General features: G+C 34.0%; 3 protein-coding genes across 3 annotated transcripts; all 3 read right to left on the reverse strand.

Annotated features, from left to right (window-relative positions):
* Nucleotides 1–1,851: 1,851 nt before the first annotated feature.
* On the reverse strand, nucleotides 1,852–7,004 carry LOC104902228 (aspartate aminotransferase, cytoplasmic). The gene is made up of 12 exons (XM_010689927.4): nucleotides 6,774–7,004; nucleotides 6,536–6,607; nucleotides 6,379–6,440; nucleotides 6,188–6,271; nucleotides 5,083–5,182; nucleotides 4,874–4,994; nucleotides 4,574–4,737; nucleotides 4,331–4,468; nucleotides 3,867–3,988; nucleotides 3,191–3,285; nucleotides 2,778–2,898; nucleotides 1,852–2,153 (listed from the first exon to the last, which is right to left on the reverse strand). Exons 1-12 carry the CDS (start codon nucleotides 6,825–6,827, stop codon nucleotides 2,069–2,071), a joined length of 1,218 nt encoding a protein of 405 aa, XP_010688229.1. The 5' UTR covers nucleotides 6,828–7,004; the 3' UTR covers nucleotides 1,852–2,068.
* Nucleotides 7,005–10,812: 3,808 nt separating this feature from the next.
* Nucleotides 10,813–14,032, reverse strand: LOC104902229 (uncharacterized). The gene is made up of 8 exons (XM_010689928.4): nucleotides 13,874–14,032; nucleotides 13,218–13,300; nucleotides 12,977–13,124; nucleotides 12,647–12,749; nucleotides 12,497–12,530; nucleotides 12,078–12,232; nucleotides 11,918–11,985; nucleotides 10,813–11,309 (listed from the first exon to the last, which is right to left on the reverse strand). Exons 1-8 carry the CDS (start codon nucleotides 14,027–14,029, stop codon nucleotides 11,175–11,177), a joined length of 882 nt encoding a protein of 293 aa, XP_010688230.2. The 5' UTR covers nucleotides 14,030–14,032; the 3' UTR covers nucleotides 10,813–11,174.
* Nucleotides 14,033–15,833: 1,801 nt separating this feature from the next.
* On the reverse strand, nucleotides 15,834–21,052 carry LOC104902230 (hypothetical protein). The gene is made up of 6 exons (XM_010689930.4): nucleotides 20,563–21,052; nucleotides 20,335–20,455; nucleotides 18,568–18,640; nucleotides 17,534–17,574; nucleotides 17,047–17,121; nucleotides 15,834–16,774 (listed from the first exon to the last, which is right to left on the reverse strand). The coding sequence occupies exons 1-6, from the start codon at nucleotides 20,628–20,630 to the stop codon at nucleotides 16,082–16,084; spliced, it is 1,071 nt and encodes a 356-aa protein (XP_010688232.1). The 5' UTR covers nucleotides 20,631–21,052; the 3' UTR covers nucleotides 15,834–16,081.
* Between the last annotated feature and the right edge of the window lie 1,247 nt (nucleotides 21,053–22,299).

Below are 22,299 nucleotides of genomic sequence, written 5' to 3' on the forward strand. Positions count from 1 at the left end.
TTCGGTGGTGCATTGGAAGGTTCTAGAAGGGCCTAGCATGGCCTTAGATGAACATATGTGTAGTAGAGCATGTGTCTAGAATGTATTAGGAAGTACATTGTGTAAAACTCTCTGATTGAGCAGGAAAGGAGCTTTCTAGATTTAGGAGAAGGTAGGATGGGGGCCTATAAATAGGCAACCCCATTCATTTGCGCATAGCATCCAACACTTGTAATCTCGATCAGTCTAAGAGCATTCCTTAAAAATCTTCTCTCTAGCAATTTTTTCTACATTTAGCCAAATTTTATAGCCACTTAGCCTATCAAAGTTAGTCATGTGTCTTGACTAGTCTTCTGAAGGGAGTGTGAAGCTAGTAGGCCGCGTGCATACGACTAAGGAAGCTAGTAGGCCGCGTGCATACGACTAAGGAAATTAGTCCGCACGTGATAAACAACTTTTGCCTTGTAAGCAAGCCTAGTAGTAATGACAACTCAAAATAAATTATATTCTTTTGTAGGTTAACCACCATTCCATGTTTAGCTAATACATATAAGAGTATGGTTAAATACCAAATGGTTGTTACCGAATAACAGAGATGGAGGGGGTGATATCCACACTAGTGCAATTTTTAAAATGTTCTTCCTATATATATTGATTTTGTAAAGGAAAAATTGATTGACGTTTAGTCCTTTTTTTTTTTTGTAATCTAACATATTATCTCGTTCTCAAGCACCTATTGTTGGTATTTCTCACCACCCTACCTCGGTCATGTGCGTGCAAAAAGGGAAGAGCGCATAAGAGGCTTGCTTGCTGGCTGACTAACTAAGTTTATGTGTCTCTATCGGCAGGAGTGCAAAGATTGATCGCATATTATTACTTCACTGGGATCCCACACGAACAACCACTACAAGAAAAATGGCAATAATAGCAATGTTGCTTTAAAAATTTCTGAAACTTTCATGTAACTTTTTATATGAACACCAATCTCAAGAGAAAATAACCCTGACATATTCATGGGTATATCATCTGGACAACAATTTTCAGAATAACATGTTCAAGTTACAATTTCAAATGTATTTTCCCAAACTCCAGAAAAACCTACTTTCTTAATTATCTTGAACTCAAACCAATACATATAGAAGTCCCAAGTCCCAAACGAAAATATTTTATGAAAGAAGCAAAAAGGTGTATGGCTTTTCCAAGATGGATCAGCCTATATTCTCCAAAAAAGTGTCTTAATTTAGCATTTAGTGTCATTAATACTAAATAACAGATATGGAGGGACATTGCTACATCTAACCGGTGGGTAATCTACCCACTACTAATTGAGTTGGATTCCACTATCATCACTTATCATTGTTCTCTATTAGTGGTGGGTATATTACCCAGTGGATAGACTAATTACTTTCCGATATGGAGCGATAAGCGCACTAGTACAATAATGTCCTTTTATTGTTTTTGTAAAGGAAAAACTGTTTGACATTTACACGGTGTTTGGTATAGAAAATTGTGATGTAGGAAATGATTCAAATAACTGTTTTCATTTTTAATTGTTTGGTATGAGCTAATAAAAAAAAATGCTATTGTTGGAATCTCTCGCCAAACTCCCTCAAATTTTATTATCTCCTTCTCAAGCAGCTACTCTTGGAATTTCTCATCCCTCCCTCAATACGTACGTGTAAGGTAAAAGCGCACAAAGAGGCTTATTTGGTGGCCTAACTAAGTTTACATAGCTCCATCAATATGGGTCCAAAGGCTGATCACATATGGCATCCGAGCATCAAGATTCTTCATTATTCTTACTCAACACAATGACAATGTAGCTTAAAAGTTTTTGAAACTTCCATGCAACTTTTCAAATGAACACCAATATGAAGAGGAAAACGCATGAGATATTCATTGGTAGATCCAATTGGACAACAATTTCCAAAGGAATATGTTCAAGTTGCTATTTCAAATTTATTTTCTTGAAACACGTAGAAGCCCCAACTCCCAAGTCCGAAACCAATCAATTTTACTCGAAAGAAGCAAAAAGGTGTAGAGCTTTTCCAAGAAAGATCCGCACATGTGCTCCAAAAAGTGTCTTAATTTAGGCAGCTCGAGTAACAGCAGCATGTATAGCATCTGCAAGATGGGGGACAGTTCGAGAACTCAAACCAGCCATGCTTATCCTCCTGTAAGCAATCAATATTCAAAAAGCAGTTGTCATAAACGATATCTCAATCAACTTTTGTGGCATCATATAACATCTAGAGCATGAATAGTCTCTGTTCAATAATCTCCTCCCCCCAACTCTCAAGGCTCTAACCCACCTTTCTCCTTACAACAAAGGCCCTCTGGAGAACTGTTTGGTGGGGAACAAGACTACAAGAGAGAGAAAGAGGGGTCCCATAACAAATGAACCTATCAAATATCCTATACTCTCCTTTCTTCACCACCAAACAATTCTCCAAATAGCATCTCTTTTCTCAAATAACCGGTAATACTTCTAAAAAAAAAGTAACACGAGCTTGTAGCACAGAATTGACAATAAAGATTATGAGTAGGAGAAGTATCCCCCAGACTAAATATGTTAAAGTACACTTCTAGTCAATCGGAACATAGTAGCTGTAGACCAATATCTATCAGGAGATCATCAGCACAATACATAACAAAAGATCCTGAAGAGTAGCGCTATTTGCTTTTTGTCCTTTAGTCACTCTCTGCCACATTGATACGTGTGTGCTATGTATGTTGAAAAATGAGGAATACATTCGAATGATGACAAAACTCCTCGATAAAGAAACAAATCTTCTTACCCATCAGATGTCATATAGATATGGTACTCTGCCCTCATGAAAGTTACTTGATCAGCATTCAAGCCTGTGAAAGTGAACATTCCAATCTGCTTGATGATGTGACTCCAGTCTCCAGGTGTACCTTTCAAAAAGATTAGCAACTCTTTAAGCATATTACTGAAAGATCGTCTGCAAACAAAAAAAGTGAACGATTCTATTTGAATGGTCTCAACTTTTAACTGATGCATTGCATTGATAGGATTGAAAAGGTGAAAAATATACCATACATATCACAATCCAAGGACATCAGCATTCAAGACAGAAAGGATACATAGAATTCTTTAAAGAAGATATGTAACCTAAATCCAAGGACCAGATAGAAGGGAACCAACCAACAAGAATCTGTATTACAGACACTTGTCCTCACTCCTCACCTCTAGCATTTAATGCATCAAAAAGCTGCTGGCGCATGCTGATAATTCGATCTGCCATTTCCTTAAGCTCAATAGTCCATTCATCATATAAACTCCTGAAGACAATGAACATCGAGGTTGAATAAAAAAGCATAAATGATAAAACTATTTATTGAAATCCGATGGGATCTGTGAACATCACATAACAACTTTCAGATTATCAATTAAACTAGCTTTGTCACAGTTTTTAAGACACACCTTGACTACTAATATCTCACATCACATATTGATGATTATAATTTACAGTTTATAATCCAAAAACACACATGAAAACAGGTCTAAAGGATCACATGTGATACTGTTTTCTCTTATATATTTAAAAAAAAATTACGGTTAACATTGATGAACTTTGACCTTGAAAAAGCTAGATCACCATTAGTAATGGGCAAATTATAGTACATGCTGACATATTATTCAATCAGAGTATACTGATTCGAACTCAGTAACTTTGTTAAGAAGACAACACTCCAATTAGTAGGAAAGGTATAGACTTATCAATCTATTATACACATAAAAAGAAGTTCAAGTTGTCCAATAGTTTTCATGTTGCTCCTAAAAGTGCTAGGGGAATATGATCTCTGATCACTTTATTAAGCAAATCTTTGTTTGTCAAATTATAGACAAAGAAAAGACATACTTGTCTTTAAGGATGCTGGCTACAATGGACGCTCCATGAAGAGGGGGATTGGAGTACATGGGCCGGACCACAAGCTTCAGCTGGCTTTCCACCCTGCTAGCAACATCTGCTGTCTTGCAGACCTACAAGTGATATCATATAAGCTATGAAGAGACATCACTATTGTATAATGTTTTATTCTTATGCTGCAGCAAAACATCAAACACAATAAAAAAGAAAGAGAATATGATTATGACATTAATTTTCCCCTTTAAGGCTTAACTATAATCATCACATAAGCCAAGCCCTCTGCAATTAGAAAGAGCATATTAGAGTTGAAATATCTTATGGTTCAAATGTCTCACAATCCCAAGGGCACCAACACATTCCACATAAAGACCCGTATGTTTCGCGTAACTTTGAATTATGAACCTAACATTTCATACATTCTTAGAAAGTGTGTATTAGAGTTTAAAATGTCTTACAATGCTAAGGGCACCAACACGTTCCCCATAGAGACCCATATTTTTTGCGTAACTTTGAGCTATGAAACATTCACCTCCATCTGCAACAAACATACGAACAGACTGTGCATCTTCATCAAGGCTGCCACTTGCAAATCCCTGCCATACAAATCATCTTCATTTCAATATCATTATATTCAATCCAACAACTACTTACTTGATTGACAATCTCATCTACATCAGAATCTAGAAGAGTAATATTACCTGGTAGGCACTGTCAAAGAAAGGTAACAACCCTTTTGACCTCATCAACTGTCTTATCTGTTCCCATTGTTCCAAGGTTGGATCAACACCAGTTGGATTATGAGCACATGCATGGAAAAGCACTATTGCTCCCGAGTCAGCAGCATTAAGATCCTCCAAGAGACCTATTTTAATTGAAACAAAAGTAACTAGAAAAGTAAGCCACTTCTAATCAACAATGATATATAGACTCGGTCAAAAGAAACACAAGGTAGGAAACTATGATAATTTCAAAATGAACTCAGCACAAGAAATTCAAACCTTGTAAGTCTAGACCCCGAGTTGCTGGGTCATAGTATCGGTAACCCTTTACATTTAGCCCTCCACAGGTGAAGACTTTCGGATGGTTTCCCCATGTTGGTTGTGGAATGTATATTGTGCGCTGAATACAAGTATACAGGTGAGTCTCACCTTCCCGTCAGTATATTTGTTTTAAAGATGATAAAGTAAATCATGCAAATTAAACATACTTGGTTGTAATGCCTTGCAAGAAATTCAGTTCCAACCCTGAGTGATCCTGTACCAGACAAACACTGGGCAGAAGCAACCCTGTTCTCCAATATGGCAGGGCTGTAGGCAATGGGAACAGTGAGCAACATAAGACAAGACACTACCATAAAACCAAGATAAACAACAAAGAATTGAACCACAAAATGAAGTTTGTAAACATTTGATATTATTTCCGATATCAACATAAAGAGGCCACATCAATAAGTAAAGGTTAAACATATACTTCCTCCGTTTCATATTACTCGCTACACTTCTCAATTCACGGACTTCAATTTTTAGAGAAGAGAGAGGTAGAAAGTAAAAAGAAAAGGGACCCATGTGAGAAGAGAGAGATAGAGAGAGTTTATTGCCCAAAAAAAAAAAGTGTAGCAAGTCATGTGAAACTTTCCACAATGGAAAGTGTAGCGAGTATTATGAAACGGAAGAAGTATAAAGCTTCTTAGTTCATTAAGCATTTTTCAAGGAAAGCAAACTTAGGGTTACATTAAAATATAAGCATCATAAAGAGTACCACTCAGTATAGACATTCCCACCACAGCACCAACCAAAAGTAGTTGCCACATTGTCATAACTATATTCTCATAGAGAGTTTTTCCTGGTTCATCTCGGATATGAACAAAAATTGTTCAAAATTGTTCATATCAACAAAAAAAAAAGCTATCATATTGAATATGAAAATAGTATTGTGAAACCAAAATATCATTCTCATAACTCTTAGTATACCTCATAGAACGCACTCATATCATATGTTGGTTTCGATATGATACTTATTTAATCAATGTACAACATTAAGGATTCAATATACAGCTAATATATATTCAATATACATTCGAAAATTGAACTCAACAAATTTTTGTTCATATCCGGGGATTTCTCATAAACTTTGTCCTTGAAAAGTAAAGTTGAAAGAACACAAGGAGTACTACATCAAGAGAGACAACCCCTTTTGTCGAACATCACAAGATAACTACTGCAATCATTTCCAAGACATAATTTACGCCGAAAAAACTCAAAATAATGAAATAAAACTACAACAATCAACAATAAGAAACTTCAAAGGATCACCTGTCAGCACCAAGAATGAGCTTAGCAGACAACTTATAGAAGTCCACCAATCCGAGAATCGGAAGATATTCCTTCACACGCGACCTTCAAATAATTCGAACCACAAATGAATCAATTCTCACAAATAAACACACAACAACCAAATGTGGTGCCAAAAATCCAAATAATCACCTAATTACACCAACACTTACGGATCATTAACCAATTTTTGCTCAGCTTTTCTAACAACATTCAACACAAGAGGTTTTCCTTCCTATCATCCATAATAATCACAACTTCAAATAAATTTCCATAAATCATACAAAAACACAATTAAAATAAATAGATGAAATTGTAAAAGAAATGCACCTCAGTTCGATAAGCACCAACTCCTAGATTCAACTTTACAGGACTAGGATCCTTGTTATAAGCAACAGTGACCTAATATTTCACAATAATTCATCAAAATTCATCATCTCATATAAAAAATAAACGTGATCAATCATATTAACAAACAAATCAAACGAAAATTAAAAATAAAAAGTTAAGAAGATCAGCAAACGAAATCGATGATAGAATAACAAATAGAGTATAGAAATTAAATTACTCCTAGAATAGGATCTTCGGGAGCTTGAACGACATTAGCGAAAATGGAATCCATGAAAGAGTTTTACAGTTATCAAATATGGAGAGATTATGAGATTTTAGAGGTTTAAGAGCTTAAGTAAAAGGTTGTTTTGTAGTTGTATAGTGCAGGAAATCGGTGGGCGCAGCGGTAATTGATCACGTATTTTGTAAAATGTGTGCTTTGTGTATTGTGGCTTGGGGAAGAGGAAAAAGCAGAGCAAATAGTAGTGACGCCAACTTTCATGCTTTTCTGCACTTTTTTAAAACTCGTTGTTGTTGCATGACGTGGCAACCGGCTAGGCGTTGCTTTTTGTATTGTTGCGTTATATAGCGAACTAGGTTAGTACCCGTGCGATGCACGACTGTAAAAAATTATAATATATGGTTGTTTTTAATAATAAATGTATAATTTGAAATTTGACTTAATTAATGCTTAGTTATAAACAATATGAATCTCGTAAAAAAAATAGTATAGATTGTGTAATAAAAACTATTAAAATGGACTAATTATTACTCTACACATCGTCTTAAATTAATTGTCACAAATGTCTTTTTAAGTTGTTCATCTATTTGTCACATGCTTTTTAAGGAATCAATTGTTCCAATTTTACACCAATTATTCGTCCTATTATATTACCCTCTAAAAAAATTGTGTTGTTTTTCAGTTATTTTAAGAGAAGAAATTTATAGTATAATAATATGATACTATTATTATTATTCTTACAGGCTATTAGGAAATAAGTTTATGGTTAACTGAGGATTTAAGTTTAGGCTAGGAAATTATGGTGACTTTTTAACGCAGAAACACTCTAGTTTAAACAATAACAATTCGTATCATACTACATAGGCATTCAATACCGAGCATATATATATTATAAGTTCACAAGGTCCAAAATAATTTCCAACATCCAACATCATTATAACCTAAGAAATACCAAACAATGCTTTTAAACCAAATTTTGGATGACGAAATAATAGAAGTTTCTCAAAGGATAAAACACAACGGCAAAAACTTTCATAACACAATGATGAGTTTGCTGCAATGATCACTCATCATCATTTTCAACCTTAACATATTTTTTCTTTTTGGTAGTTGATAGTCCAATATTGACTTCATCTAATCCAACATCATTTGTTCGTTTTGTAGAGAAGGTAGGTGACAATTCACAATTCTGTCAGAAAATGATTGTCCCTCGTAATTGAAATTGGAGCCTGCCAATCAATCGGAAATATTGATTAGTGAAAAAAATAATACTATCAAAACTAATGGTAAGATATAGGTTTAATGGATCAATAAGTCATGAAGTTTATGAAATTCATCACACAAAGAGGTAGAAGTTTGAGATTTCAATTGTGTAAATATTGAGGAATGACAATCTTCTTGATTTTTGTTAAGCCTGAAAATGAAATAATCAAGTTTGGAATGTTAGTTTGAAGTTGGACAAATCTATTACTATAAGTTTGCTAACCCTTAAAAGAAAATAATGAAATAAGAAGACAACACACGAACTTGTCTTTGAATACCTTAGCTTCATCAATAGCTTCATCAATAGCTTCACCAAGAAACACTCTGGTGGAATATAGTGAACACGATAATGTGTTTTCGCTTAGTGAACATAGAAATTCAAAACATTACTAATTAATAATAAGCTTGAGTATTTTCAACCAAACTAAATATAATGTGATATTTAAGTGCATACCCATCCATTTTTAAATTTTGGCAAATTGAATCACAATGTATGAAAGAAAAAAAAATGTTATATAGGAATTGCCACGTACACATAGTATATAATAATTAAAAAATATCATTAACTTAGTACAGTAGAAACTTGATTAGCAATTTATTTTTCATATTACCTTTTCATCAAGAAAAACCATTTCTATACTCCCATCCTCATCTGGATTTGCAAAACTTGGTATTTTCCATAGGCGAATGATTCTGATTTTGATATTCCAAGAATCCTTTATAGGAGTAATGTCTCCAACGAAATGATGCTCTTGGTTCATCAATCTGTTAACATAAAAAAAATTAAACATTCAATAGCTCTTCAAGATATTATGTAGAAGATGATATGAGTATAATAGTTAGTACTTTGCTAATAAGGAAATATAGCAATATGGAAAGAGAGGAAAAAAAAATGAAAGCGTACTTTTTTTTCTTGACGGAAGAGAGAGACGGATATAGAGGGGCATAGAGAGAGAAATATGCAGATTCAAGCATACAATTTATGCTGTCAAAATGATGTATTTTATCATTTACTATAGAAGATTAAGGGTTTTTTTTTTTTTTTTGCTGTTTTTTGTGTTATCAATAAATAAATGTTGGTTTAAGGAGGATAGAGAAAGTTATGGGCGGGAATTATAGAAGATTAAGGGTTTTATTTTTTTGTTGTTTTCTCTATTATCAATAAAAAGCTGGTTTAAGGAGGATAGAGAAAGATATGGGCGGGAATTGGGCCTTCCTTTTTTTAAGGGGAAAATTCAAGAGGGAGAGAAAAATTAGTTGTAAAATAAAAGAGATAACAAATGCTGGTTTAAGGAGGTTAGAGAAAGATATGGGCAGGTATTTTATCATTTACTATAGAAGATTAAGAGTTTTTTGTTTGCTGCTTTTTTGTGTTATCAATAAATAAATGCTGGTTTAAGGAGGACAAAGAAAGTAATGGGCGGGAATTATAGAAGATGAAGGGTTTTATTTTTTTGTTGTTTTCTCTGTTATCAATAAATTAGTTGTAAAATAAAAGTATTTACTCTTTGGAACTTTATAAAGAAGAGAAGGAAGGGACTTTCTAGTAGGTAATTGATTTGGGCAGGAATTAGGAGAACATGTGCATGCCACCTAGGATAATTTTGGGGGGAAAACTGAACCATGTTTTCTCTTTTAGTATATAGTAATAGATGAGTGGTTAAGGGTCTCTTGCTCCTTAATTAATGTTTCAGGTTCGAACATTGGGTATGGAGAAAATCTCAACTGGGACTTGGGAGGGATGTTGTCCTTTAAGATACTCATGCAAACTCACGAAAGATATTAGTTCACTTGTCAAAGGCATGAGAAACTCCTCGTAGTAGGACCAAACAAAAAATTGTTGCGTTTTATTTTATCGGTGGATGCTAAGTAGCTTAGTTGATGAAATCTAATGAAGATGGCTTCGATCATATCTTGTCTATATAGCGCTTATTGATGACGATAAACAAAAGAACAATAGACCTACTAGATTAGAACAAGTTTACAAGTCTATGCACTCGACTGTATTCAGGGGTGGACTCAAAAATATATTTTAGAGGGAGCTAAAAATGTAATTTGTATTTTTGGAGGGGGACAAATATAAAAATTAAGCTATTTTATTTTTAAAAAAAATTACATTTTCAACCTTGATTTTTAGGAAAACTTAAGAGTTGGTCGGGGAAGGGACTCCCACCGATCCACGTGATGTTCCGCCACTGAGGGTATAGTACACCCAAAGTTAAATTTTGCTTATTTTCTCATTTGCGATTCTCTTATTTACTCATTAAGAAGACTTCAAATGAGCAATGAGTAAGAGATAGCATTGAATCTAGGTGTATGATAAAGTTCCTACTTATGATGTTGTAATGCCTAAGGAGGTTATTGTTTTTGAAAAATGCTAGTCTATTTGATTTTCTCTGCCAAAAATGATATGGTTATATAGAAGGATTGAACCTTCAAATCTCATGAAAAGGTTCACTTATTATACAAGGAGAACTAAGTAAGAAGCTCTATTTAATTGGTTGCATAATCTGAAGATTTAGGGAAGTTGTATTTCTCATGTTATTGCCACGGTGCCACCAAAGAAATTCATATCTGTTTCCCATTTTCTTCTCATAAGTTGAGGTAAAAGCACTATAATACTTGAATACAACCAAGCTTCTTCTAGCATGACATTCTTCAAATTTAGTTACAAATTACCACAACACTATAAGGTACAACAGAATACCTACAATGTCAATAGATACATGAACTTTTAAAATGGAGTTCTCAAATAAACGTCAGCCATTGACAATTTTAAAAATGAATACTCTAATTTTCAATGAACAAGATATAATTGATTGATGAACAAATAACAAGAGACATTACAAATACTTGTCTCTTTGACATCTCAAAAGACATCTTACTGAAAGTAGAAGCTTACATATACCAGTAACTTGAAGGCCTATAAAATAGTGGGGGGAGAATTAGCAATGAAAATAACTACATCTAGTATTTGGAACATAACAAAAGCCACAATCTATGCAATTCACAATCACAAGATCACACAATACATTAGTCTAGCTATATCATTTTGCTGATGGTTCATCGCTTCTTCCTTCTGTATGCATTACTCCATGACGAAGAATTTCTTAGGTAGAGAACTCGAGATTAAGCTTAGAGCTTAAGCTTAAGTAATCTAGATGGCTCTCTTTTACTTTTTCTAAACAAGGATAAGATCTCTTTCTCATTCTTATCTTTCCACTGCATTGTTTGTAGTAGTCTTCTGATCCCACCACGTTTTCTATTATCCTGCAATTTAAAGCCGTAAACATAAGTCAGCTTTGTTCCTATGTGTACTGTAATGTGTATGCCTACAGAAATTTCTGGTAGAAATTATGAAATTAGCTCAATGTGGAACTTGGTTCCCCATAGAACAGAGAGAAAGAATTGGAGTCGTCGTGTAGGGACTGTACCAAGTGGATTTACCAAAATGTTTCTTCTTCACATGTTTGGTAGAAAACCGTTCTCCAGATAGCCAGACTCAAAAAAACTATGGCCATGTTTGGTAAATGGTTTTTTCATTGGCTTTTGGCTTTTCAATTTGATCAAACAGCCAAAAAAACTGTTTGGTTATTAGCTTTTTGGTTGGCTGAAAAGCTGGCTTTTAAGCCAAAATGAAAAAGTTGTTTGGAGTAGCTTTTTGGCTTGGTTTGTTGGCTTGTTGTCCCACAAACTCTCTAATAAACAACCACAACTAATTTTACCAAACACTTTTGCAACACAGCTGGCTTGAACATCCAACTCAAAAGTCAATGCATACAACCAATGCTTCCAGCCAGTCAAACAAGCCAACTAAAACAACCAACAACCAACAACCAATTGCCAAACAACCCTATAGATGCATTATGAGTATTTACCTGGAAATGGAAAGACGGATTCCTTATTAACTTGGGTGCAACTGAGAATTCATCACGCACAGGCATGACTGAAATATAGTTGATGCAAAATATGGTTAGATATCGTCGGCCAAAAAGGAGTAAAATCGAGTTTCAACTTAAAGAACAGAGATTGTGTTACCAGTAATTTCTTTGGTTGTAATGTCAAGTGGTGACCTAGGACTTGTACCTAGACTTATCTTGTTAGAGCTTGTATACATGAAAAGTGGCATATCTTCAACAGTCTTGAACTCTTGCTCACTGATTATGCTGCCAACAGTTGGCTGATTAAGTTCCCTGAACAAACATAAGATCTCATCTCACATGCAAAATCCTGATGAATAGAGAAAAATAATTCTGTTTACTAGGGCTGTGTTTGGTTCATACATCGAAGGAAAACATTTTGAGCTGGATCCTGTCTTCAACGGAAAGTATACAGCCTAATTAAATGGAGAATTTGTTTTCCTGGAAAATGATTTTCCTTCAACCAAAGTACCAAACACAGCCTGTTAATGTCTTACATAAATTCACATAGAAAAAAACTCAAGATATAGCTAGTACCTCAATTGCAAGCTCGATTCTTTACTTGAATCAGCTGTTTAAAACGAACATCAATATATTAATTCCAACTTCTTTTCATAATCAAAGTTTTAAAAGTTCAAGGAGAAGAATGCATGTGCACACGCACACGCACACACACACACAACATACACGGTGGTGAGATATATCGTGGGTAAAATCTTGGCAAATCTGTACTCCATCGAATTTTAGTCAGGGTGAAGTTGTGATTGTATTGATCACATGAATCAAGTTTCTGTTTCAACACCAAGAAATTAATATATATAAACACGAAAATTACATCCATATCAACAGTTAAACATCAAGAAGCTCTAGGCTATGTTCCGTTCAACTTATTTCAAAAACTTCTGTTAATTCTTATCAGAATCAGAGCAGAATACACCAGAACCAAAAAAAATGTTGGTGAACTTATTTTGGATGAAGTGAACATAGTCTTAGGCTCTTAGCCTTTGTATTACTAACTTGTTTTAGACAGTTGATTCGGCGCTCAGCTTCAGTAACTCGGTCACTCTTCTGAATGCAGCAATCAAGATTTGCAGAAACACTTCCAAGGTGATCCACAACTGTAACCACTGCCTGACACAAGTACTCTCTTGTGTTGTCCAACACACTGCATTACACAGAAACTGCACATATTTAGCCCAAAAGGAATCATGTTTTCCCAGTTAACTTGTGCACATGAGTTAGGAAAACTACAACTCACATTGCCTTGTCCTCAGAATTCAAGTATGATTTTTCACAATAATCAGCAGCATCATGAATCTGAGCTCTCAATTCCCTTAGCTCCTACAGAGTTTTGTGGTATTGGAGAAAATTATTTACACATAAGCAACACTTTCATGGTAGTGCAAGTGCTCAATCTAAAGTTGTCGATTGGTAAACAGTTCGGGTGCAGGTTTGCTAGGAGGTCCAAAGTAAAATTCTCATCAAAAGTTCCACTTTCCTAGCTCGAAAGTGGTTTAATACTCTATCACTCCCCCTCATGCAGGCTCTAATACGATGTCAAAAGACCAACTCAACCAAGAGCTTAAGCTGATTGTTGGAGTCCCAAGAATAGTTTAATACTCTATCAATACGCACTAATTTGACAGAAGCTTAGGTCAAGTAAATGAACCATAAAGGAGGTGATAGTAGGATCCTTGTTATTTTTATTTCTCCAAATGATTATGAAAAATTTATATCAAGTAATTAAACATCAAATAATTAAGTTTTGATGAAACTTTAAGCTTATAATAACTCAATGCAAACAAACAGAATAATTCTTAAAATACTTTACTTACTAGTTTACTACTAATAATAAAAACAAGATGTAAATAATAAACAAACTCCAAAATATAAGAAAAAGAAAACAGAAGTTACCTGAAGAGACTTAAGGAAACTAAGTGAGTCATCAGAATCACCTCCTAGATTGCCATATGCATGGATACCTGACTTCAACATTCTCTCTCTAAAACACACACTCTCTCTCTTATAGTTTTCAAAAACAAGATGAAGAATATATGATGGTAAAAGCATAGTAGTATTATATAGAAAAAATTGACAAGAATAATCCATACTATCATCGTTCCGCTCAAAATACTCTTAACTGTGGGTTATTCTAGAATAATCCAAACGATTAGGAATACTTTCTCAAAATAATCCAAATTTTTAATTATCTTATATATAATAGACCCAAAAGGGATCATAGTAGGGAAAAAAAATAAAAATTTGAATTATTTTGGAAAGGTACCCCAAATAGTTTGGATTATTCCAGAATAACCCAAAGTTGGAATTATGAACGATCATGGTTGGAATTATTTCTATCAATTTTTCTTATATAATATATATTTTTTCATTTTCTCATCCTCAAATAATTGACATGTGTTTTTGTTTGATAGGTGAGAAGATTAAGAGGAAACTATAGGCTCGTGATTGATCTAGTAGTCAGTGACAAATATCACAATGAATGCAATAGAAACAAACAAAATAACACATGGTCCAAAAAATCCAATTCTTCAACCGTTATACAAAAGAAATTTAATAAGATATGCAGCACCCGTGAACTTGTGCTCCCTTTGATTACATTGTTTGTTTTGTGATTCAGGAAAGTACATTTGTGTATTATTTCAGTTTGATATTTTAATTAATGATATTCCTTTGTTCCTTAAAATAAAGGACATTTTCAGCAAGGTCTAATAAATGTTCACTAGGGAGTATTCTTACTGTGTTACTATTCCTTAAAATACAGGACATTTTCACTAAGGTTTAATTAATGCTCACTTAGTCAGTAGCATTCTTACTAGGTTACTATATATACCTTATATTGTATATAACAAAAAATTGTTAATAATACTACTTTTTCAAGTATAACCATAAACAAGAGGTTACCATTGAGAATTGAAATTAAGTTTGGCTACCAAAGAAAAAAAGCCGGAACTCAAGGTTACTATTGAGAATTTCCCATATAATAATAGTTTGTCCTACTTTCACTATACTATTTAATTGCATCCGGTTATATTTTTACACATTAACCTAAATTTCAAAAACAAGATTGTATTATAGCCTTTGTAATTAATCATGTATTTATATATATGTACTCTTTTAAATTCGAGGGTTATTATATTGATCAATAATTCATATTATAATTTACTATGCAGAAAATTTAAAGTACTAAAAGATTATTTCACGAGCATACTCCAACGCATATCTCTCTTTTTTTTTTTTCCCCACTTTTCTCAAATGTTTGATTTAACACTTCAAATTTACATTGATATAAATAATCAAAGGTATCGCTCGGGTCAACAACTAGTTTACATATATAAGTTAAAAACACTCGTCCTAAAAGGCGGTAAAAGCTAAATGCATACATGAGTAGAACAAATTTCCAAATTTATTAAATGTGACAAAAAAATCCTATCACCAGTGATGACTGGACTAAGAAACACCATGATCACTGTGAGTCTGTACTTTGTTCTTGAACAATGTAGCTAATCAAGCTCTACAACTTGTTCATTTGCTTCACTTCTCAAGTTCTTATAATCAATCACCAGCCATGCCCCGATGACGTCATGATTGAAAGAAAAATATGACGAGCCACATCAAAGGTTTTATTATATAAACCAATAAACCCCAACAATCAATATGGCAATTAGAAGCCACAGTAAGGCAACTAGAAATCAACACATGACAGGGCTATCAAACTAATATACCAATATGCAGCAGCAAATGTCACTAACAAGCTTGAAGTCAATGCTAGAACACCACCACAAAGGATAAAGTGCAGCACAAACACATATAACAGCAAACGAGAGAGCAGGAGGAAAAAAATGTATTTTAGGAATAAACAAATAAATCTGGCCGGTGGATTTTAATGAATACCCACCGGCGGTAAAAATATATATATATATTTTTTTATGAGGAAGCGTTTGGATCAATCGAAAATTTTAGAAGGCTCCATGACAAATCAGAGAGAAGAGATGTTGTATTATTGTGCCTTTATTAACTACAATTACATTATTTATATATAGAACATAACATAAACTTAACCTAATAAATTTGACCTAATGGGCCTTGCCCATAGATATAGACCTACGATCCAATATCCTCTAACACAAGCTGACATACCGATTTAATTATGTGCTCCAAAGGAAGGTTTGCAGGAATTAAAAGCTGGTTGCTTTCAGGATCACTAGAATCCGAAGGCAAGGAAAAGGATGCACCGGGAGTTCCAAGGGTAACAGAGTTGTCTTGTACCTTAGTCACACCTTCAGCTTTTGTTGCTGCAAATTCTTTAGCAGGATTCACAATTTGCTCAGCCACAGAGGGCAGTGTAACAGGAGTTGAAGGTGAATCAAATGTAATGACTAAAGGCTTCGGCTGTGACGACATTGCTATAGGATCTGCAACAGATGATGTATATGTATTACATTTCTTCAGCTCTGGTTTAGAAGATGTAGGGTGGCCTCTTGAAGTTTGGCAATTAGCATTCGTAGAAGTGGATTTTGTCATGGGTAGGAACATTGTGTCCATAAAGTCTTTCTTCCTCTGCAAATTAGTTACAGAACTGTGTCTGTTATAAAATTGTGTTGTTTGGAACCCAACAGAGAATTTACGCAGTTTACTTCTTGAGTTGAAAAACTCTGAAATTTTATTCAAATGATGAAGCAATGTTTCTTTAGATTCGTGTGTTAGATCACTTTCTGGAAGCTGTAGAAACTTAATCATCTGTTTAAGCCTAACCCGGAGATGTCTGGCTTTATTACGTCGAATTGCACTTTGTGCCTGCAACAAAAAGTTAAAGATTCAAGCATTTAAAATCAAGAGTGTTTCCATTATTCAAAGTTGAACAGCAGAAACAGAAGAGATAAAAGTATGTCCCTATCTTAGTTGTAACTAATAAGCTGAAAAAAAATTGAATCGCAACTTCGCAAGTGTGGCTTCTAACTTTAGAATACAAGTACAGAGAAAAGAATTGTCAGAAGTTGAATATGTTAACTAATTTTGAAACCAAAGGAGAAGAATACAGTAAGAACACAAGCTGATAGCTGAATTACCTTAGCACAATCTTCCACTACCGCCTTTTGCAATTTAATTAGTATAGGTAAGCACACAGTCCGTCCATAATCAAACTGCAAAGTATCCACAAAACTTAGTAATGTACTGGATGATCTTACCTTAAACAAAACAAAAAAAAAAGAAATGAATTGGAAATACTCTAAACAAACAAAAGTTCATGCAGCCATGATATCAAAGTAGCCGTCCAAAAGACAAATTATCCAATACGCTAATTTCATGAATTGAATGTTTTTTCCTCTGCATTAACAGAATGTCAGATGCCCTCTGAAACTAAACAATGGCCCCATTTGATGGAGCGTGGTTTGGGGCCAATACAATCAGCTATTAGCTACGCACTAATACAATAAGCTAACAACTATCTGTTAATTGCCAAACACGGCCATGTAGAGAGTATGTTCATTGAATAAATATTGGGAGAACACCCAAACGCCTATAGAAATTGATCAGGTATATCTATATAATTACCTGTCTCATGAGAAGCTTCCGATCAGCTGCATCAATAGTTTCTGCATCAATAGTTTCAGCATGATGTAGAGTCAATAGTTAGGACTAAGGAAAATAATGTTCCAACATAAAATTTAGCAAGAATTGACACAATTGAGAAGATATGAAATTGAAACTATAAGTCTATAACAAGTACAAGTATAAGAAAATGATATAGTTGAAGGCACAGAATGAGAAGAAATAGAGAACTAGAAAAGTCTTCCACACACAAAGTTATGGAGATCTTTTTGAGAGTGAGAAAATCATTATATTAAACTGGAGCCGATCATTTTGGCCCGGCCTGATTTTGGGCCAGCTTTGGGCAGAATTTTTCGACCCACGGTTGGGCCCGGCTCAAATTTTTTTGGCTTTGGGTAAGCCAAAAACGACTTTTCAGTCTATTTTCTAGGCCGACCCGATTTTGGCCCGAAATAGTGGGCTTTGGCCCGGCCCGACCAATGGGCAAATTTTTTGCCGCGGCCCGACCCCATGATCACCTCTATATTAAACAGGCGGATTCAGAGTTTCACTTTGATGGTAAAGATGTACCCCTGAATCATTTTATGCATTGGCTGATTTTCTGAGAGATAAAATCCATAGCAAAATTATTACCATTAGTTTCATTGATCTATCAAGTAAAAAAAAAAAAAAGTAGCAATAGAATGACAAGATAATTAATATTACTTTTTTGTTTTACGCAGAAATGACTATGGCTTATGGACACTGATGAAAAACAACCACATAGCATTAGCATACCATAACATAAAATAGAAACTCAAAGTTTTTGATCAAAAAAACAAATGAAAAAGTTACACTGGACAAATTTCCACCAATGGTCCAACAGCTTAGAGCTTAGATATCACAAAGATAGGAATGTTTCAAAACTTTGTGCATAAAAGTTACACTAGACAAATTAGACAAAAAGAGACAACTTAATATATTTCATTTATGATAACAACCAAGTAAAAATAAAAATTATTATAAACTAATAATGTGAATCAAGTTGACCGTCTAACCTGCTGCAGGTTTTGCTACATAAATCGACTTGTAATAAAGAAGAATTTTCTTAATCATCTTTAAATAATCTTCCTGCATAAACGAATAGGAAAATGATATGTTACAACTTACAACCCCATATAATCAAATAAATAGAGGCAGGAAGGCAATGTTGGTCACTGTTATGAGAATTGAGAAATACTCAAATTCATCAAGTCGACGTAGACACAAGTGCTCAAACCAGAATAAAATCGAGTGGTACACAAATGGTGGGACAAAAGTTTAGTTATATGGATTCTCCAATTCACCTCAAGTACCCGTGTCAGATCTTTGACACTTGGACGTGGACACTGACACTTTACGTGGACACTGACACTTGGACACTTCATTTTGGACCAAAATTATTGAAAATTTTCATAGATTAACCGAGTCAGACACTTAGACACGTACCCATATCAGACATGGGTATAAGAGTCTAGGCAACATAGGACAAAAGATTAAGATTCCTCAAACCATACTCCCTCAATTTTAATGCGGGTGCAATGGTAAAATGTGACGATTTCTTTTTTGGACATCTAGATTCTAGACAGATGGAAGTTGCACTGCACTCGCCTAATTCCTTTAATAGCAGCTTGTTTATTAATGTTAGCCATATTAGATGGGTAGTTCAACCACTAGATAGCGTAGAAAAAGAAATTATAGCAAATACCGCCTTCGTCTTCTTTTTTAATCTACACACTTCCGTTTTGGTCTGTTTCTCATTAATCTACCCATTCTTACTTTTACTGTTCTTGGTAACATGTCCTAACTACTTTCTCCTCTTTTTCCACCCAGGTCATCACTTTTTTTAATATGTTAACCCACTTTTTAGTTTCCCTCTCCCCTTCTTCAGTTTCTTTCTCATACTTTTCTACTTCCTATTTGTTTCCCCCCAAAGCAAAGTGAGTAAATCAAAAAAAAAAAAAGAGTATATCCCAATTAGGAGTGTTAATCGAGCGAGTCGATCACGAGCAAAGGCTTGCTCGACTCGTGCTCGCTAAGTTTCGAGTCGAGTCAAGTCGACCGGCTCAAGAGTGGCTCGTTTAGAGTCTGTTCCACCTAATTCTAGGCACTTGATTATTATATGCTCTTTTTTTACAATTGTTTTCCTTTTATATAATACTAGATCAATATATTTTTTATTAGTGTTAATGTATTTATTTATTTCAAAGAGAAATTAATTAAAACAATTGACTTGCGTGCAAGGATATCGAGTTTCAAGCTCAATTGAGCGAGCTCGAGCTCACTCTACTCAACTCGATTAGCACCCTTAATTCCAATGATCTTAAATCAAAAAGCATTGACAGAGAAGTCTATGATGAATAAGGCAATCATAAGCTAAGTGATACCAAATTCAACCGAAAAACTATAATCCAGCAAGTGACTGTCCTTTACGAATTACGACAATATATATGACTAATTCCAAGATGCTTTAGATATTGAAGCATACTGCATACACTTGTTCATCACCAAATGTCCAATATTTATCGATGCACTACTTTGACTATTATTATATATTATAAAAGTTTATAATATTAAAATATATATTGAGAAGAATTCAACAACATACTTCTTCTTTAGTGGATAGATTAAATTAATCAAATATTGCATCTAAAAAAAATACGAGAAAGTATTAGAAGATAATCATCGTCAATATATCACCTAAATTTTATTTACTTCTAATACTTCTGTAAAAATGAATAATTAAAGAATCAGTAACAAAATGTGCGCATATCCAAAGAAAATACCTTGTTTGTTGCTTTGTCATACGTAACCCTTTCGAAACAAAGAGCTACGTCTTTAAGACGGCTCTGAACATTAGGGTTTGTATTATCTTTTCTGCACCATTTCATCAACGCTTTCATGATTCTGATCAACAATAAAACATTAACAGTAAACTTTAAACATCTGGAAAAAAAATTGATTATTTAACGAAAATTAACATTATGAGTATTAAGAAAGTATGAGAAAATTACACATTATTCAACACATTGTAGCGGAAGATGAGGTCTAATTCACCCTTGTTGTGATCACTGACTTCCATTGAATTTCTCTATTCGAAACTGCACTGCAAAATTGTGAGATTTTTTATTTTTTTTTTGAAGTAAAATTGTGAAATTAATAGATAAGGAATTCTTAGATTTTAATAGCTGAAGAAAATATTTTAGGTATAGAATTCTAATAGGAAAGATAACAAAAAAAAAAAGATTGTGGAGTATATATACTACTTATACTTCGTGGGTAATTTTTTTAGGGGAGAAGATACTTCGTGGTAATTCAATGGGTGAACTTAAATATAGGCCTAAGTAGGTTACAAGTTTACAATTGTGTTTGAGGAACGTGCGAGGAAATTACATTGTTGCCAATTTAGGAGATGTTTTAAATTTTAGAGTGGTCAATGAAGTAGTATTTTGGTCCGGGCCACATATCGGGTTACTTATAATTATAGCCGGCAAAATTGATCCCTACCCGTTGGTCCGACCCGAAATATCCGACCCAAACTAACGATCCAAATACGACCCGAAACCCGAAAACCCCGACCCAACCCAAACCCGACCCGAATTAAAATAGACCCCAATATGACCCGAACTCGAATCTACCCAAACCCAAATTTATCTGATCCGGAGTGACCTGAAAATGATGACCACAACCCGAACCCGACCCGAAAAGTTGTCATATTAGTTACTTTTTAAACAAATTTAAGGAAAATATTGTATTGAAATATTTTATATAATTTAGCCACTGTCCATGAATTATTTAATCTACTCTCATTAGTTTTAGATGTGTTTTATTTATTTGGGAGATTGAAAACCCGATCTAACCCGACCCGTTCTAACAACCGACCCGACATGCCCCGAAATCTCATGGACCCGATATTAACTTATCTGAACAAACCCGACCCGACATGCACCCGAACAAAAAGTTGACCCGATTATGACCCGACCAGTTTTAACCCGACCCGTTTGACCCGTTTGCCACCTCTATTTACAACTAGCAAATTACTTTTTTTTTAAATATAAATTCTATTCCCTCCGTTTCAAAATGGAATGAACAATTTCCTTTTATGTTTGTCCCAAAGTAATGGTAATGGATTGGTGAGGATTTGAACCAAACATGAAGAAAGGAAATCAGTAATTGATTATGTTTCTTGAACCCTAAAAATAATTCCTCAACATTTATCTTATTTGAGTTTTTCTTCTCTCTTTCTCATCTCTTAGCACATCAGATATGAGACCAATTTTTCTTTTTATTTATTTCTCTCTGGTTTGAGCTAGTTTTGTATGGACTTGATCCACACTAACATTATTGTGGACCAAAACCACCTTATAACATTGTGATCCTTTCTTTTAGTATAGTAACCTTTTAAAATCTTAAGTTACACTAATCTACTATTATCTAACATAGTGACAATTTTTCTATATAGTTACCACTTCTTACATTAGTTTATCATAATAAATTTTTCATTTTATAACATAGTAACTTTTTTTTCTCTCACAATCACCTTTTACAATCGACACCTACTTCTCTTTTATATAGTAGTATATACTTCCTTAGTTTCTTTTCATTTGACTATTACGCTTCCCAATGTATAACTTCAACCATTAATATCTTTAATTACCGATTATCAAAAATTATGAAAAGTACATTTTAAAAAAATACATTAAGAGTAGTCTAACAAGATCTCACATGAATATGTTATTCCTTAACTATAC

The sequence above is a fragment of the Beta vulgaris genome, chromosome 8 (assembly GCF_026745355.1).
Source record: "Beta vulgaris subsp. vulgaris cultivar EL10 chromosome 8, EL10.2, whole genome shotgun sequence".
Taxonomy (NCBI): domain Eukaryota; kingdom Viridiplantae; phylum Streptophyta; class Magnoliopsida; order Caryophyllales; family Amaranthaceae; genus Beta; species Beta vulgaris.

Bases quoted from the DNA above. Each gene is read 5' to 3' on its own strand.
- LOC104902228 (XM_010689927.4), bottom strand. From the start codon at position 6,827: ATGGATTCCATTTTCGCTAATGTCGTTCAAGCTCCCGAAGATCCTATT. The intron at 6,441-6,535 runs GTGCATTTCTTT...TATGGATGATAG, and splicing joins TTGGTGCTTATCGAACTGAG to GAAGGAAAACCTCTTGTGTT. The intron at 4,469-4,573 runs GTAATATTACTC...TTTGTATGGCAG, and splicing joins TCTTTGACAGTGCCTACCAG to GGATTTGCAAGTGGCAGCCT.
- LOC104902230 (XM_010689930.4), bottom strand. From the start codon at position 20,630: ATGGAAGTCAGTGATCACAACAAGGGTGAATTAGACCTCATCTTCCGC. The intron at 17,575-18,567 runs GTTAGACGGTCA...CTATTGATGCAG, and splicing joins TGTAGCAAAACCTGCAGCAG to AAACTATTGATGCAGCTGAT. The intron at 16,775-17,046 runs GTAATTCAGCTA...TTTTTGTTGCAG, and splicing joins TAGTGGAAGATTGTGCTAAG to GCACAAAGTGCAATTCGACG.
- LOC104902229 (XM_010689928.4), bottom strand. From the start codon at position 14,029: ATGCTTTTACCATCATATATTCTTCATCTTGTTTTTGAAAACTATAAG. The intron at 11,986-12,077 runs GTAACACAATCT...ACTATATTTCAG, and splicing joins TACAACCAAAGAAATTACTG to TCATGCCTGTGCGTGATGAA. The intron at 11,310-11,917 runs GTAAATACTCAT...TTTAAATTGCAG, and splicing joins ATCCGTCTTTCCATTTCCAG to GATAATAGAAAACGTGGTGG.